This window comes from Carassius carassius, chromosome 50 (genome assembly GCF_963082965.1).
Source record: "Carassius carassius chromosome 50, fCarCar2.1, whole genome shotgun sequence".
Classification (NCBI taxonomy): Eukaryota; Metazoa; Chordata; class Actinopteri; order Cypriniformes; family Cyprinidae; genus Carassius; species Carassius carassius.
Window position 1 is genome coordinate 1,008,083 of NC_081804.1, and position 15,442 is coordinate 1,023,524.

General features: G+C 35.3%; 1 protein-coding gene and 1 long non-coding RNA gene across 2 annotated transcripts; both read left to right on the top strand.

The window, feature by feature from the left end:
* Positions 1 to 3,732: 3,732 nt before the first annotated feature.
* On the top strand, positions 3,733 to 5,532 carry LOC132133515 (uncharacterized). Its single transcript, XM_059546372.1, has 2 exons — positions 3,733 to 3,890; positions 3,978 to 5,532. Exons 1-2 carry the CDS (start codon positions 3,809 to 3,811, stop codon positions 5,282 to 5,284), a joined length of 1,389 nt encoding a protein of 462 aa, XP_059402355.1. The 5' UTR covers positions 3,733 to 3,808; the 3' UTR covers positions 5,285 to 5,532.
* Positions 5,533 to 13,007: 7,475 nt separating this feature from the next.
* On the top strand, positions 13,008 to 14,263 carry LOC132133772 (uncharacterized). The gene is made up of 4 exons (XR_009429225.1): positions 13,008 to 13,091; positions 13,235 to 13,321; positions 13,839 to 13,966; positions 14,087 to 14,263. It is a non-coding gene; the product is annotated as an uncharacterized LOC132133772 (long non-coding RNA).
* Positions 14,264 to 15,442: the final 1,179 nt, after the last annotated feature.

Genomic DNA, 15,442 nt, shown 5'->3' on the forward strand with positions numbered 1-15,442 from the left:
ATGTTTTTTCACCTTTAAATGAATAGTTCCTGAAATGGATTTGTATCTTACAAACATGCAGCTTTTGTCTTCTCCAGATGTTAACTGATCGTCTGGAGTGCTGTGGATTATTGTGATGTTTTTATCAGACTCTCGTTCTGACGGCACCCATTCACTTCCATTGGAGAGCAAGTGACGCAATGCTACATTTCTCCAAATCTGATGAAGAAATAAACTCATCCTAATCTTGGATCTTCAATGGCCCGAGGATGAGTAAAATTTCACATTTGGAAGAACTTTTCCTTTAAAGAACCTCTAAACTAAAAAAAAGCATGCTAAAGGAGTGCAATTGTTCAGTGAGCTCACCCGGATGATGTATAAAAATAAATAAATTAATTAAAATCAATACCTCAGCAATAAATATGAGAAATGTTATTCACTAAACCCTCATCCCAGAGGTACTTGAATTATGCGAAATCAATTATCTAACTCATAATGGCAAAGGTTAATAGAGGTGATTTTATGTTGTCGCTTGTGTCGCTCAGATATTAAAGCATGAGTCACTGTTTAATTAAAGGGGATTTTCATCATAAAGAAAAACTGGCCTCTCATATTTAAACAGAGTTTCAGGGGTGTAATATTTTAATTATATAAAGCAAAAGATAAAATTACCCTCTGATGGCAATTTTCCTCTTGTTAGTCACCAGATGTGTACTAAACTAATTTGATTATTAATGGGTCAAAAATGAAAGGTCTCTGTCCTTTATCAGCTTTGAGGGTCTGTAATTAAATCACAAGAAACAAAAAGGCTACAGCAGAAGAATCAGAGTCAGTCCTGTTTTATAACTGCATTTACAACCCCTGAGAAATTCAGCTAGTGACAACAACAGATTCACATTAAATCAGTGTAGTGTGAACAGAACCAATCTGAATTAGGAGTGAAAGCAGAGACGCCACACTCTTTTGGACACAGACAGCTGATCAGAGGTGTGAACAAAATACAATCACTGAAACAAATACTACCATTACACTTCATAATTGTTTACATTACAGTAATATGAGAATGTTACCCATATTTTTTACTTTTACTCATTATATTATAATATATATATTTTTTTAATAAATTGACAGATAAATGTCACAATGATGGATGAATGAAAGATTGGATATATATCACACTGCATTACCGTAATGAAAACTACATTTATTTCCCCAGATATTTTCCCCTAATTCATTACAGTATAGCTACTGAGAATTGAAAACTTAAATGTAAAATGTGGATTTTATTTTATTAATTAATTGTAACCCAAAATAATATATATATATATATATAATTAATATATATATATAATAAATATATGTTCTTTATGTAAAATTTAAATAAATATAATTTCTAAATATATATATATATATATATATATATATATATATATATATATATATAATTTATAAAAAAATAATAAAATAATAAATTATTTTAATTATATGTTCTTTATGCAAAATAAAATAAAAATAATTTCTAAATATATATATATACTCGTGCCGAGTCATGAAACATTCATAAACAGAGTCATGTATGACCCGCTCTCACTAAATAAGAGGACAAAAACAGAGAGCCAGACAACTTTTGGAGAAAGTAGGAAAGTGCTGTAATTATTCCAATGTTGGCGATTGCAAAAATGACTATATAAGTGAGGAAAACTAAAGAGCAGGGTTTCCCAAACTGGGAATTAATGACACGCCAATAATAAAGGAAGCATTCATTTATTATGGATTATGTGAATACATGCTTTAATCCTGGATTTGTTTCATCTTGTCTTCTCCAGATGTTCAAGGATTACTTGTGATGTTTTTATCAGCTGTTTGGACTCTCATTCTGACGGCACCCATTCCCATCCATTGGAGAGCAGGTGATGTGATCCTACATTTCTCCAAATCTGATGAAGAAACAAACTCATCCTCATCTTGGATGCTCCGAGAGTGAGCACATTTTCAGCCAGTTTTTAATTTTTGGGTGCACTGTTCCTTTAAAATCTCACTTCAAGTAAATATTTTATCTCGAAGGTGTAATGCAATAAAACAAATCCCTGTGAATCCTTGCTCTAGAAGTCAGATTTTCACCTAAAAAAACACTGATCGACACTTATGGTTTCTGGCCGACCTTGTTTTCCATCGACAAAATGAAAGTCTTGGATGAGCGGAAAGCAAGACCCCTGCTGAGTTTCCACTTCAGCACTGTCGTCCGAGCCAGAAGAGGATGTCAAGGTCTAAGGCAGAAACCCTTCAGAGTTTTGGATTATAGTGTGATTGAACATCCCAACACAAACAGCAAAAACTTATGATGTTGCAATAACAGCGACGAAGACATCCTGAGCTTGGCCAATGGCAGAGATGTCTGGAAGATAAGGTGATGAAGAGAAAGTTTTACGTTGACCTCAGGCCAGAAAGCGTTGATGGACCCATCCTGAACAAATACGGCAACACAGTCTGGTTTCAAAACGATGGCCAAGACAACCAGAGACGAGGACACATGCAAATGGATCAATATGAAGAATGCATTGCTCAAAGAACCTTATGCATGAGAATCTGGAGTCATACGACTACTTCCAGCAGCTTTCGTAGATTATGATGTAAATATTCACAAGGCCTCACCATAGAGCCTCAGATGTGTGTTTCCTCACGCTAAATGTGTAATATATTTCATGACATTCCTAGTTTTGCTGTTTTTGAATTTGGAAAAATTGTGTGACGGTGGCTTTACTCTTCAGGATGCACAGTGAAATCAACAAAGACGAAACTGAACTTGATGGTTTTTTTCTGTGATGCATGCGTTAAGCACCATTTCATGTAATTAACATTACAGCTCAATATTCTCTCTTTGTATATCTATCTCATTTACTTGCAAAAAACGTCTCATATGGCTTCCCATAATCTGAGTATTATACAGTACATTTTAGTCTGTTTCTTTAGCTATCCTAGCCATACAATTACAAGGTAATTTCATATCTTTTAAACACATTTTGCATCGCTTTGCTGTCTGCAACCCATCCTTTAACTAACTGACCTGTATCGTCTACATGCAATGTGCAAATCCATCAAAATCAGCCTCTAGTAGTTGATATTATCAGAAATCTGCCTTCCAATAAGGAAATGGTGAGTCATTTTTTCATCACCATAATAAAATGGATATCTAAAATTGAAAAATAAGGAAAAGCCTAAAACAGGCCTGATTATAATTTGTGTTTTGTTTAATAATTCAGTACAATTAATAAATAAAACACAAATTATAATGGCATATATAGACTATGTAAAACTTTGTCCTATTATTGTATGGCTGTTTTTTCAGTTTATTTTTTATTTTTTATAGGTAGCTCTGTTCTGAATACCTTAACATGTAAAGGATTTTTTTTCTGCAATGCAATTTTTTATCTTTTATTACCCATGTCATGAATTCCTTATGTTCCCATTTGTAAAATAGCCAACAAATGAATTATTATAGATCTCATGAAAGTGCATATAGCACCGTTTACTGCTTCTACTGGTGTAATATTTCTATGCACAAATTTCCTTCTACGACCGCTAACAAACTTCAATCTCACCACCAGAAAAAATGAAATAAATATATATAAACACTAGTCTGGATCCCTGCCATTTCCAGAGAACCTGTCGAACTGGTAAACCCAGACTTGTTGAGCGTAGCTTTTTTAGCAAAACAAAAGGCAGGACAACGCTAACTAACTGATCACCAGCAAAAACCACTCGTCTTTATATTCCTAGTAACTCGAGTAAAAGATTTTGTAAAGTTAGGCAACATTTAGCGTTAGGTTGCATGATGAAATTAATCCAGACAAAAACAAACATGCTCTTCACACTGATTCTTCTGTTTCACACCATGTCCGAGCAAGCAGAAGGTAATGCATCTACTCATTTCTTACTTGTTTCCTTACTTTATGTTTTCTCACTCCATTTTTGCTTGATGGTTTGACACTCTCTTTCAGCTTCTCGTGATGATGAGGTGAGGATCCTGATGGTGGGAATCCGAGGTCAGTCCAGATTCAAGGCTTCAGATCTTCTGTCAGGAAGGAAAGACGGAGGACAGGAGGACCGAGAGATTGTAAAGACTCCAGTAATTACAGACGGGGCTCGTCGAATGATGCTGGTCACTGGATTAAACCTCTGTGAGGAGAACACAGCGAGACATACCTTCTCTACAGCGCTGTTTCTCTCGTCTCCTGGACCTCATGCTGTTTTAATGCTCCTGAATCTGGAAGATCAACAATCACAGCAGTGTGATATTGAGAAACGAGCTCAGGAGCTGCTGGGAGCAGAAGTAATGCAGTACTGCATTGTGCTTCTGCTGCGAAACCACCAGGAACCTTTGACAGGAGCGTCCAGAGACATGATCGACGCGTGTGGAGGAAGATTTCACATCATAAGAGACTCTGAACCAGAACCTGCTCAAAGAGCAGCTCTCGTAGCAGAAATACACAAGTTACTTTGGCTCAACGATCTCAGATTTCACTCAGTAGTGAGACAACAGTTAGAAACAGAAGATTCCAGTCAAAGTGTGCATGAAGAAAATCAGAAGCTCTCTGGAAACTATGATGCACGATGGATTTTACTCATTTTACTGAACGCTGCTTTTATTTTCACTGCAGTAAGACATGGACATTTTCATTTTGCGGAGACACTGTGCATGCTTGTTATCTTTTCCATCACTTTAAGAGAGACTCTCAATCCAGATGTTGCTGTTCCTTTAAATTTGATTGCATCCTCAACTTTCACAGTAGCTGCTGCGTATAACGACTTCGCAAACTCACCACATGGACACCGAATCATAATGTTTTTAGTCATGATCTTCACATTTCCCAGTATGGTGTTGATAGCAGGTCTGGGACTGACTTTAGGAACAGCTGTCAGTGTACAGACGTGGTCAGATGTGGTCATAGCGTGCCATGCTGCTCCCGGAGTCACATTCGGTGCTCATTTATACACTATTTACTCCATTATACCAAATCAAATGCAAGCTCGTACAACTCAAATATTTGCATTAGAGTTATTCCTGTTTTGTTTCTTTGGAGTGACACTCTCGATGGGGTTTGTGACTGTGTTTGATCTGTTTGGACTGAAGATGACAATATTCCTGCTCATATTAGGATTTACAAAAATGTATTTCCATTTAAAAAGTGATTCCGTGATATGTGTTATTTTTTTCCTGATTTTTCCATGTTGTTTTGTATTTATTGGTTCTTTAATTTCATTTTTATACACTTTATTATTCCATTATATTTTATCAGTAATTTGAAGCCAATAATAGTTAATAGATAACTGATAACTGAAGTTAATGCTGATATTGATTTTAGGGTTATGTTAATATTTCAAACATTTATTGATGCTTCTTCAACTATTTTGGCACTGCGTACTTTCAGGAAATAATCTCTCTTATGACCATCTTATTTATTTTGTTTACTAACGAGCGTTTAACATCAACACAGACATCACAGGAAACTCTCGAACATTTACTGCGCAATGTCATTTCCACCAAATTTCAAATAATATATTGTGTTTATCAGCGTTTTGGAATAAAATTTTCAAATTTTCATATGTGTGATTCATAGTTTCATATGCTATTTTTATGTATGTAAATACACACATTCGATTAAATGATCGATTCTTGGAAAGCAGTAAAAAAATTCTTTCAAAAACATTAAACAGCCTCACCAAACTCCAACTTTTAAAATGCAGTGTAAAAGTTTAAACTATGGTCTTTTCAAAGGGAGCATTACTAGTTTGCCATCTTCTTTAGACACTGGCAACTTCAGTTGGCCGGTTAAACCAAGTTAGCCCAGCAAACCCCTTTAGACTTCTGTTTTTGTCAAGAGTGCAATTAAGCTTGTCCATGTAGGAAGTTCTACATTCATCTTTTACAAACGTTCATCTTTTTACACGTGACAGATCCCAGATCTAAACGCTACTCACCCAGATCTAATCCCTGAAGATTCGTGGTGTTTTCACTCATTCACAACGAGATCATTCCTTCCTTTGTCTCCCGTGCTTTAGGCGTTTTTAATATTGGAGATTTAAGATCTTAGAAACATTTATAATGACTCATTTAGATATTAAAGCAACATTCAGGGCCTAGAGCCACAGTGCTGCAAAATGAAAATGTTTAATTCTGTTATTACGGTTTATGATTATTGTTTGGGCACGTACCATCCTTTTGCTTATGTTTTCATAACCTAATGAGGAAATATGCAAAATGTTATTATAACATATTTTTGCTAGCTGGGATTTTATTTTTGAATGTTCTCTGAATGTCCAAAATGTCCACTTTTTTAAATGCTTTAAATGCCAATTATTTTTTTTTTGCATTTTGCAAACATTATGATAATGTTATGTTGGAACTTTCTCTGAACATTTTGAATCATAGTAACATTAAAAAAAAAATTTGAATAGTACACAAATTTCCATCTTTTTGTAAACATTTAATTGAAAAAAAAAAATCCATACATGATGTATAAAGAATGATGTATATATATTTTGAATGACCGGGAGAACATATTTGTTTATAACTTTGAGAGAACATTCTGAGAATGTTCCCTGTGTCCTAATATGACTCTCGCAGGCTCCGTTTTCAACCGTTTAACATCTCTGCGGCTGTGGCTTCTTTGGAAACTTTAGAGCAGCTTCTGCCATGTTTTTTCAGGCTCTGCAAAGTCTCGAGATCATCTTTCTCAATCATTTCATCTTAGCTGATTCATGCTGACAGAATTGAGCTCGCTAGAAGATGTGGGTGTTTTTTCAACTCTTCTCAAAGCAGATTGGAACAGATTTTGAGCTTTTCTTAACCCCTGCTGGACGATGTCATAACTGACCATCATGCTGGTTCAGAGATTATTCAACAGATATTATCGACAGTCAGTCATGCAATATTTTTATGAAGTTGAAGAAAATATTATGCTGAACTCCTGTCAACCAAAACATTTTCTTTGCTGAGCAAACTAGGCCTATTCGTGCAAAAATGTGCTTATGAAGAGAGAAATTAAACAAATGATCATCTTTGACAAGGTCCTTGAACAGCAGACGTGTAACTTTGCTTATGTAGCCTATCTGGGTTTTGTTAAAATGAGCCGAGGAAATTATTCCACTTCCAGAGCCAGAAGCTTCTGATTATCAAAACAGAAACACGGGATGATCGCAGCGACAAGCCTCTCTGACGGAGTCCAACATCAAATAAACATCAAGATTAGCTTAATTCCATAAAGACGACTGTTTCTAAAAGTGTTGTGAGACGTTTAGAGGGTTTAAATGGAGATCAAATGCTTTCTGGAGTTTGCGTACCTTTTAAATGCACGACACACCAGAGAAAAAAAGAGAAATGCAAACATTTGTTTTAAAAAACTGAACATGGAATCAAGCCAGTTTCACAATTCTCATCTAATTTTTATCTCCTTTTCTCTTTTTATCACTCCACAAAATCAGAACATAATGACAACAGCCATAAAAAAATACATGTATAAAACCAGGCAAGTGATATATGAACAAATGCCTATATATATATATATATATATATATAGACGCAAACAGATAAAACTTAAACCTGTATTTTGCGTTTTCTTCCCACTAGTATGAAAAAACACGTTATGTGAGAATTGCCAAAATCAAGATCAACCAATGCATAAAAAAATATTTTTTTGTATGTCTAAGCTAAAACAATGCACATTGGTCATTTGAACCAACATTTAGAATAAACAATTCGATTTGTGCTTTTTAAACGTTTGATTTTAAAGCACACAAGTTTGAGTTTAAGTGTGTATTTGTAAGACTTGTGTTGTACTTAACTCTTTAAGATTTGAATTTTACAGAACATGTATTTCAGCCTTTCTTTGAAGTGAGGCTGAGACGGAATTACATAACAGAATTCCAGGGGTTCAGAATTCCTTCTGTGTGGAATTCATCTAAACAATGCAGACGGGAAGCTGCCAGCGGTGTGAATAAAGGCCACACAGCCACAGCTGGAAATGTGTTATAAGCATCTAAGCATGTTTACATATCTGCCCTTCATCCGGGGAATAATCTTCCATGAGCTTACTCTCAACATTAGTCTCTGTCTGGAATCCATCCTTCTCCGCAGCGCTGAGCTTCATATCCAGATGAAGCCAATTGTTGATATAAGATTTTATTGACGTCCCCAAGCAGCTCCTGCGTGTTTACTTTAGGTTTCCCAGAGGAAGGATTATAATTTAAAGAGATGTGATGTAGTGTGAATGCTAATGAATTCCCAAAGATGTTGGCTAAAGTACAATGAAAGGAGGAACTGAATAATATCTACAGACCAGATCACAGAGGGTGGACTCTTTATTGAATAATTACTGAATAAATGAAATATTTACTGTATTAAATTTTTACTTTCTGTTCCAGGTTTTACTGCGAATGATTCCAAAGAAAACTTTGCCTTCGTAGGTTTTCATCAAAGCTCGCTCACCTCTGAAACGAGCTCATTTTTCAGCTGATGTCAAACACTTCACCATCCAATCAATTCTACGTTGATAGCATCAAGCCCCGCCCACATTTTCCCTCATTTATCATCCTGTTTCACACAGAACGGCCTTCATTCAAATTTCAAGCATTTATTTATGAAGTCCTGTTTTGTGTCTCAGTCAACAATATAATTGTCCAGATTATAAAAACATGGATTGTTTCACATTTACATGTGTTACACAAAGATTGATTTGATTTGCAGTAATATCAGATCTTGGCGTGATGCTGGGGTTTATTTATGAAACTCAACTGCAGGGATCTCAAGAGGTTTTGACTCTCAGCAGCAGATGATCGTTGATTTATTTGACCTCTTGACAAGTTTCTTCTCAGCAGGCTTTTGCTTATTCACAGTCTGGTCTCCAGCGTTTGTATTTATTTTGAGTTCAATTTCCAGCCCCCCGGAGACACACTGCGGGAAAACCTTTGCTCTTCACAGCGATTCGAACACGAGCTGCGCACAAGCCTTTGTATTTAGAGTTGTAGCTATACACAGATGAGTAAAGTCTGATGACAAACCTTGATGTTGATTTGGCAAAGCCATGCCTGACAGTGTTTACACTGAAAAGTTTTTTACTCAAAGTCAATAAAACATTGCTGACATGATTGAACCCATCACTATCAAGATTTAGTATGTTACTAACATGATATTTAACACATTGCTAGCATGTTTTAGCATGTTGCTACTAGTATGGTTTAGCACATTAACTATGTTCTAACATGTTGATAGCATATGTTGTTAACACAATTTAGCATATTTCTACTGTTTTAGCACGCCGCCTGCATGAATTACCACAACATGGTTTAGCATGCTACTAGCATGATTAAAAATATAGCTAGCATGATTTAACACATCGCTAACATGAATTCACATGTTGCTAGCCTGGTTTTACATGTTGCAAAATGATTAGCAAGCTGCTAGCATGATTTAATTTATTGATAATACGTTGTTAGCATGATTAGCGTACTGCTAGCATAAATAAGCACGCTGCCTTAGGATAGTTGTCAACTTTTGCTTGTGATAGACAGCTTAAATACTCTATTTTGGCCACCCTTGCCTTTTTGCAGATTTGATTGTTTATTTATTTAAAAAAGGATCAGTTAGAAGAGATAAAGCATACCGAGTCATTCCCGAGTTGTGTTGATGTAGATTTACACATAAAAAAATACAAAATGAAAACATCACCAATATAACAGGATATATCATTAAAAAGTGTATAAACCTCTCTTTTCTCTGAAGAAACATTGTCCAACAGCGACAACACAAGCTCTCTCGCCTCCCCTGAGCCCATTGAGTTTTAACAGACCCTAATTGAGAATTTTTTTTCTTTTTCTGATAGTGTAAATGTTTATTCTACACACACACACATATATATATATATATATACACACACACACACTTATACTGTTAATTTGACAATACACAGATTTGAGTTTGCACAGCAATGGATGTGAAAACATTCCTTTGGGTTTTCCATCCACACACGATTTAGCCATCTTGCTAATCATCTCCTCATGTTCCGTCTTTGACAACATCACACAGAGATGGATTACGCTGTAAAACCCTGTTTAACATATAATTGCCCTTAGATTTCCTTCAAATGTTCACACACATCGCTGAAGCCCGAGCTCTCATGTTGTTTTATAGGGCAGCTTAATTCGTCCACTCTCTACCCTGAAATTCTTTCCTGGGCATGATGCAAATCAAAGCTCCTGTTGGCCATTCCTTTGAGCGACTAGGGATGTAATTCTGTTTAATGGTTCAGAGAATTTGATGCAACCTTTCATTAGCTTATGTGGCTGCATTAAACATTAAATGTTCTGGAAACATTGTTAAAATATGTGTTTGGTTGGTTGAAGTAAACATTACACAAGTGAGTGTAACGTGTTAATAAAGACAAAAATGTAGTACAGGACTTAACATTCTCCATGAGAAACTGATTGGATGATCAAAAGTGTATAAAAAATTATAATTATAATTTATGAAAAACATTATTTCTGAATGTTCTCGGAACGTTTGAATGTTTAGACTTTTTAGACATAAAGGGAATGGTTTGTGGTTAAAACAAGTAGATACATTTTCTTTTTTTTTTAAGGAAATGACCAATGGTTTGGTTAGATAAGACTCTTAGTCCAAGGCTGGGATCCAAGGAGTTCTCTGAAGCAGCAATTTAGACCTACTTTAGCTCATTGAAGACAATAAATCCTGGAATGTTTTCCTCAAACACCTTCATTTCTTTGCGACTACAGACAGAAAGACATGAACATCTCTGAAAACACGAGGGTGAGCAAATTATAATTATATTCACTCTTTTTTTCTGGGAGTGAACTAATTCTTTAATCATTTTGCAAATATTATAGGAAAATGATACTTTTAAATGTTTTCTGAACCACCTGGATCTAGTAATTAGAGTTTAAAAACTATAATGTGCCAGAAAAACGTTCTATGGCTGATATTTGAATAGCATTTCTGTACTCATATTCTGAGATCAATAAAGCCGATAAATTTGAACAATTGTTCTATTAATGTTATGCTTTTGTTTAGAACTTTGAGAGAACCTTTCTAGAACTTTCTGAGAATGTTCCCTCTTTGGTTTGCTAGGAATGTATTTTTATTTACTTGTATATTTATTTACTGAACAACTATAACAAAACTTACAGTTTGATGAAATATTAGGAATACAATTTTTTTTTTTGGAATAACATGTAATGACAACCCATTCTCACTCCAAAGGCGTCAAAAACCGAAGCATGGTCAAGCGCCCCTAGCGTCACTTTTATGACGCCAAATGTTACTCAGATTAGCGCCATATGTTTAATCGCTGTATTATATCGGTCATCCGCGGCTGTCTTTGAGTTTCATTGCGTTTAACTAAATGAACACAGCTGCTAATTAGTGTGATTAAACTCTATCGGTCACGTGACGTGCCATAGACCTTCTTAATTTCAGGTTCAATTATGTTGTATTTGTAGTAAAATCGTGTTTATCACGACACTTACAAAATTAATAAATGAAATGTGAAGTTAAAACACAGTAAACGGGACATTTACCATGTTTTTACCACAGTTACTGTAGTTTTACTATGGTATATTAGTAATCAATACAACAATACAAACCAAACCAGCTATGTTCTGTAATGTTAGTGTTTTTATGTGCTTTTATATGACAGATATCACAGTTATCATATGTTCTGTACCATGCTTTTAATACCTTTTAATGTAAAGCCAAAAAAAATCAAATAAAACAAATTAAAACTAAATAATACAAAAAATGCAGTTCATTCATATAAGTTTATATCTAAATATTTTGCTCACAGATCATTATTAACAATCTGTATATAATTCAATTTTATTTTCTCTCCCCTTTTTTATTATTTTTATTTTTATTTTTAGCTGAAAAGACGTAAAGGAAGCAGTCAGCCCAGTGGTGTTTCTGGAGAAGTATTCCTTCAGAAATCGAGATGACAGAAAGCTGCGGAGGCAGACATTTGCAGCAGTAAGTCTGTGATAGTTTTACCCTTTTATCAAACATTCCTGCTGTTATCATTTGTACAGCATGTGTTGTTTCTTAAACTGTTGCACTGTCTAAATACCCACACTTGCAATCTTTGCACTTGACCACTTGATTACTTATTTGACGTCTTTCCTGTATTTGGCCTAGGTTTTCATGACCTGATGACTGTGGTTCCCAATCCTGGTTCTGGAGAACCCCAGCACTGCACGGTTTTGGTGTCTCTCTTATCTGACAAACACACTTTTGAGGTGTTGGAGACTTCACTGATGAGCTGATGATCTGAATCAGGTGTGTTTGATCAGGGAGACATCTCAAATGTGCAGTGTTGGGGTTCTCCAGGACCACTGCCTTATGGGACACTTATGTGTTTACAGAGATTTTTAATATCTAATTATCAATATTTCACATACTGTACATTGAACAGCTTTCCGTGACCTCTTGTGAGATCTCGGCAAAAAGTCTGACGATTTATTCCTAAACATGATGCATGATGGGATACACTAAGCGTTGTATAGTGCTCCGGAGCAGTATTGGAAAGGTTTAGTGTGTGTTAAGGATGCTGTGCTTTGGCATTATTAAGACCGGGGACAGTCTTGTGCACACACTGTCACGTACACACACTCTCAAGTGGCCAAGACTGCAAGTGTGGGTATCTGGACAGGGTCAAAGTCTTAAAAATGAACCCTAAACACAGTCGCACATCACACTCTTAATAATTCAGTTTAACACTTGTATGATATTGTCTTATCTGACACTATCAAAAGAATTCATATCACTATAGCTTGCTATTAATTACTTGCTTTTAATAATGGATGCATTTAACATTTAATTATACAGCATCTTTACAGAGGCTGCTTTTATGGTCTAACAAAACCCAGTGTAATGTACAAGTTGCACATAATTAATATTTACTTCCTTTCTGTCTTACAGGATTGTTTGCAGATAACGCTGTTCTTCTTTTTCAGAAGTTTTTGGGGAGCCAACCCTCACAAACCTTCCGAAAAACTAAAAGAGCTATAACTGAGTCTCAGCGAATCTTGCCATGATCAGCTCTTCCCAGGTACATTTGGTTAAAATATTTTTGAATCAACATTTACTCATCAAATGCTCTGGTTTGAATCTTACTTTAAATTAACTTAATTATATGTTTAATGAACAATATTAATTGCACACAGAGTAAGTAGAGATTATCTTGTTTCACAGAAGAGAAGGAAGACCAAGGAAATGACTTGCCCAGGATGAGGAATGAAGACGGCCATCTTGAGCCCAAACAAAGACAGAAGTCCTCTGGTATGTGTGTGTTAAAGCAATGCTGTGTTATGTGTTACAGCACTTTATGATGATCTCTCACAGGAATGGTCATGTCAGCCTTGATTTTTTTTTATACTATTACAATTACAGCATGTTAGCAAAGTGTGACTGGACATTTTTAATCTTATGTATTTAAAAACACACCACCTGTTTAAAAGCAGACAAGTGTCATGAAATTGGTTTAGTTGATATAAACACCAATTGACATTATTTCATTGTTTTGTAAATGTTGTGTTATAAATTGTGAATTGATAGTTGATTGGTTTGAAGCCAGGCCTTACACTGCACAGACTAAAACACATTTGTGAGAGAAGTCGGGAACTTTGGAGAAAGATTCAAGAGGAAAAAGACACATTTACTGCAACAATAGATGAATTATAGAGTCTCTGAGAACTACACATGCTAATGGAGTCTCATGAGCAAGACCTTTGCCTCTGTAACTTTTTCTTAATTCTTGCAGAATGAAATATTTATTGCAGTATTTTAATTTGTACAGATGATCCCATCAGCCAAATGAGGGGTTTTGACCAAATGATGCTCTTGAAAGGAGTGAAAGAAGAGGATGTGGTAAATTGTCTTCAGAGAAAAAGCTTCTCAAAAGATCTTAAAGCAGCTTGAAGAATGGTAAGTGTACAGTACTACAAGGGTCATAGTTGCTCACCCTGCTACAATCACACAGAACATAAGCTGAGCTCTCTGTCCATTAAACAACTTCATCTGGATTGTTTGTTTCACTTTGATCAGGTCTGGGATCTCAGGACTGAGAGATCCTCTGGCTGAGAATACGCTACACCACATCAGTGCTGGATATCAACCACAAACTGTTTCCAGACACAAGAGAAGAAGATCAGGACGGGGAGATGAAACCAGTTTAGATGTGATGATAAGGAATCATTATTTTCTGGAACAGTATCACATGTCTTACATGTATCACAGTTGACTGGATGGGACTGTGTGACTTTTAAGGACATTTCATCACTCCTCTGTGTGAACTGATTAATATATGAGGTTAATGTATTTTTGTTGATAATTATTTTCCTTGAATCTTATTTGTCTTGATGCTACTTTATCAACTTTATAGTGTATGCTTCAATAAAATGAAAATGGTGAATATTGTGTTCTGAAGATTCTTGGTAAACACATCATTTTACTAGGTAGGCTCATATGTGTTTACTTTAGACTTGGAAAAACTACATATTAATTATTAGGATTATTTTTTACTTCAGTCATAAACATTTTTGATCAGATTAATAACATCTGGGACATCAGTGCACCAGAAAGTTATTTTTTTATATTTTAGTAACAAATATGCAATTTTTTTGTGAAATAAAGGGAGTTACGAGATTAATTATTTTGCATTACAAGATGGTGCCATGGGCTTTATTGTTACAAACACTTGAGGGATAACTGAGAATGTAGCAGGAATGAACAACGTGGATCTTGTACTGTATTCAAACCAAGAGCATGCACATTACTGATGTCCAGCACCCGAGGAGGAAGATACGGGGGTGAGGAGGACATTTTTACACTGACTTTTGCTAATTAGTTTATATATATATATATATATATATTCTTAGCGCTGCATGAATTTGTCCTTGTGTAATAGTGAAGTATCACAATGTGTATACATTGTCCTTGATTACTGCTTTACAGTGGGGAATAGATAAAGGCAAGTTGTTGCAGGTTCATCCATTATATTTATTGCCATTTACTTCAAAACTCAAAGAAATAATCTATTATTTTCATTATTAAATAATTTCTTTTAATTTTTCCATGTTTCATCAGATGGCCTCACAATGTCCTGTCAAAAGCTATCCTAGTCATGATGTAAGAATAGAAAACAGAGGACTGTGAAAACTGTCAGATATAAATGTGCCTCAGCTCAGTTTGTTGTCCATGATGAGGAGAATACATATATGTAGGTTTTACTGCTCTTCTACCCCCAGGGGCCCAGTAGCACCCCCCGGAAGAGCCCAAAACTGTACATTTCAAATGGCTGTAAATCAGAGTCCAATAAACATATCAAAGAGAAAATGGGCAGGATTACTACTTATGCTATGCTGATAAAATAATGTTGAGCTCAGTTTTCAGAAATAAATG

What these genes read in the sequence shown, in the direction of transcription:
- LOC132133515 (XM_059546372.1), top strand. Translation starts at nt 3,809, where the DNA reads ATGATGAAATTAATCCAGACAAAAACAAACATGCTCTTCACACTGATT. An exon ending in CATGTCCGAGCAAGCAGAAG is followed by an intron (nt 3,891 to 3,977) that starts GTAATGCATCTA and finishes ACTCTCTTTCAG; the next exon opens with CTTCTCGTGATGATGAGGTG.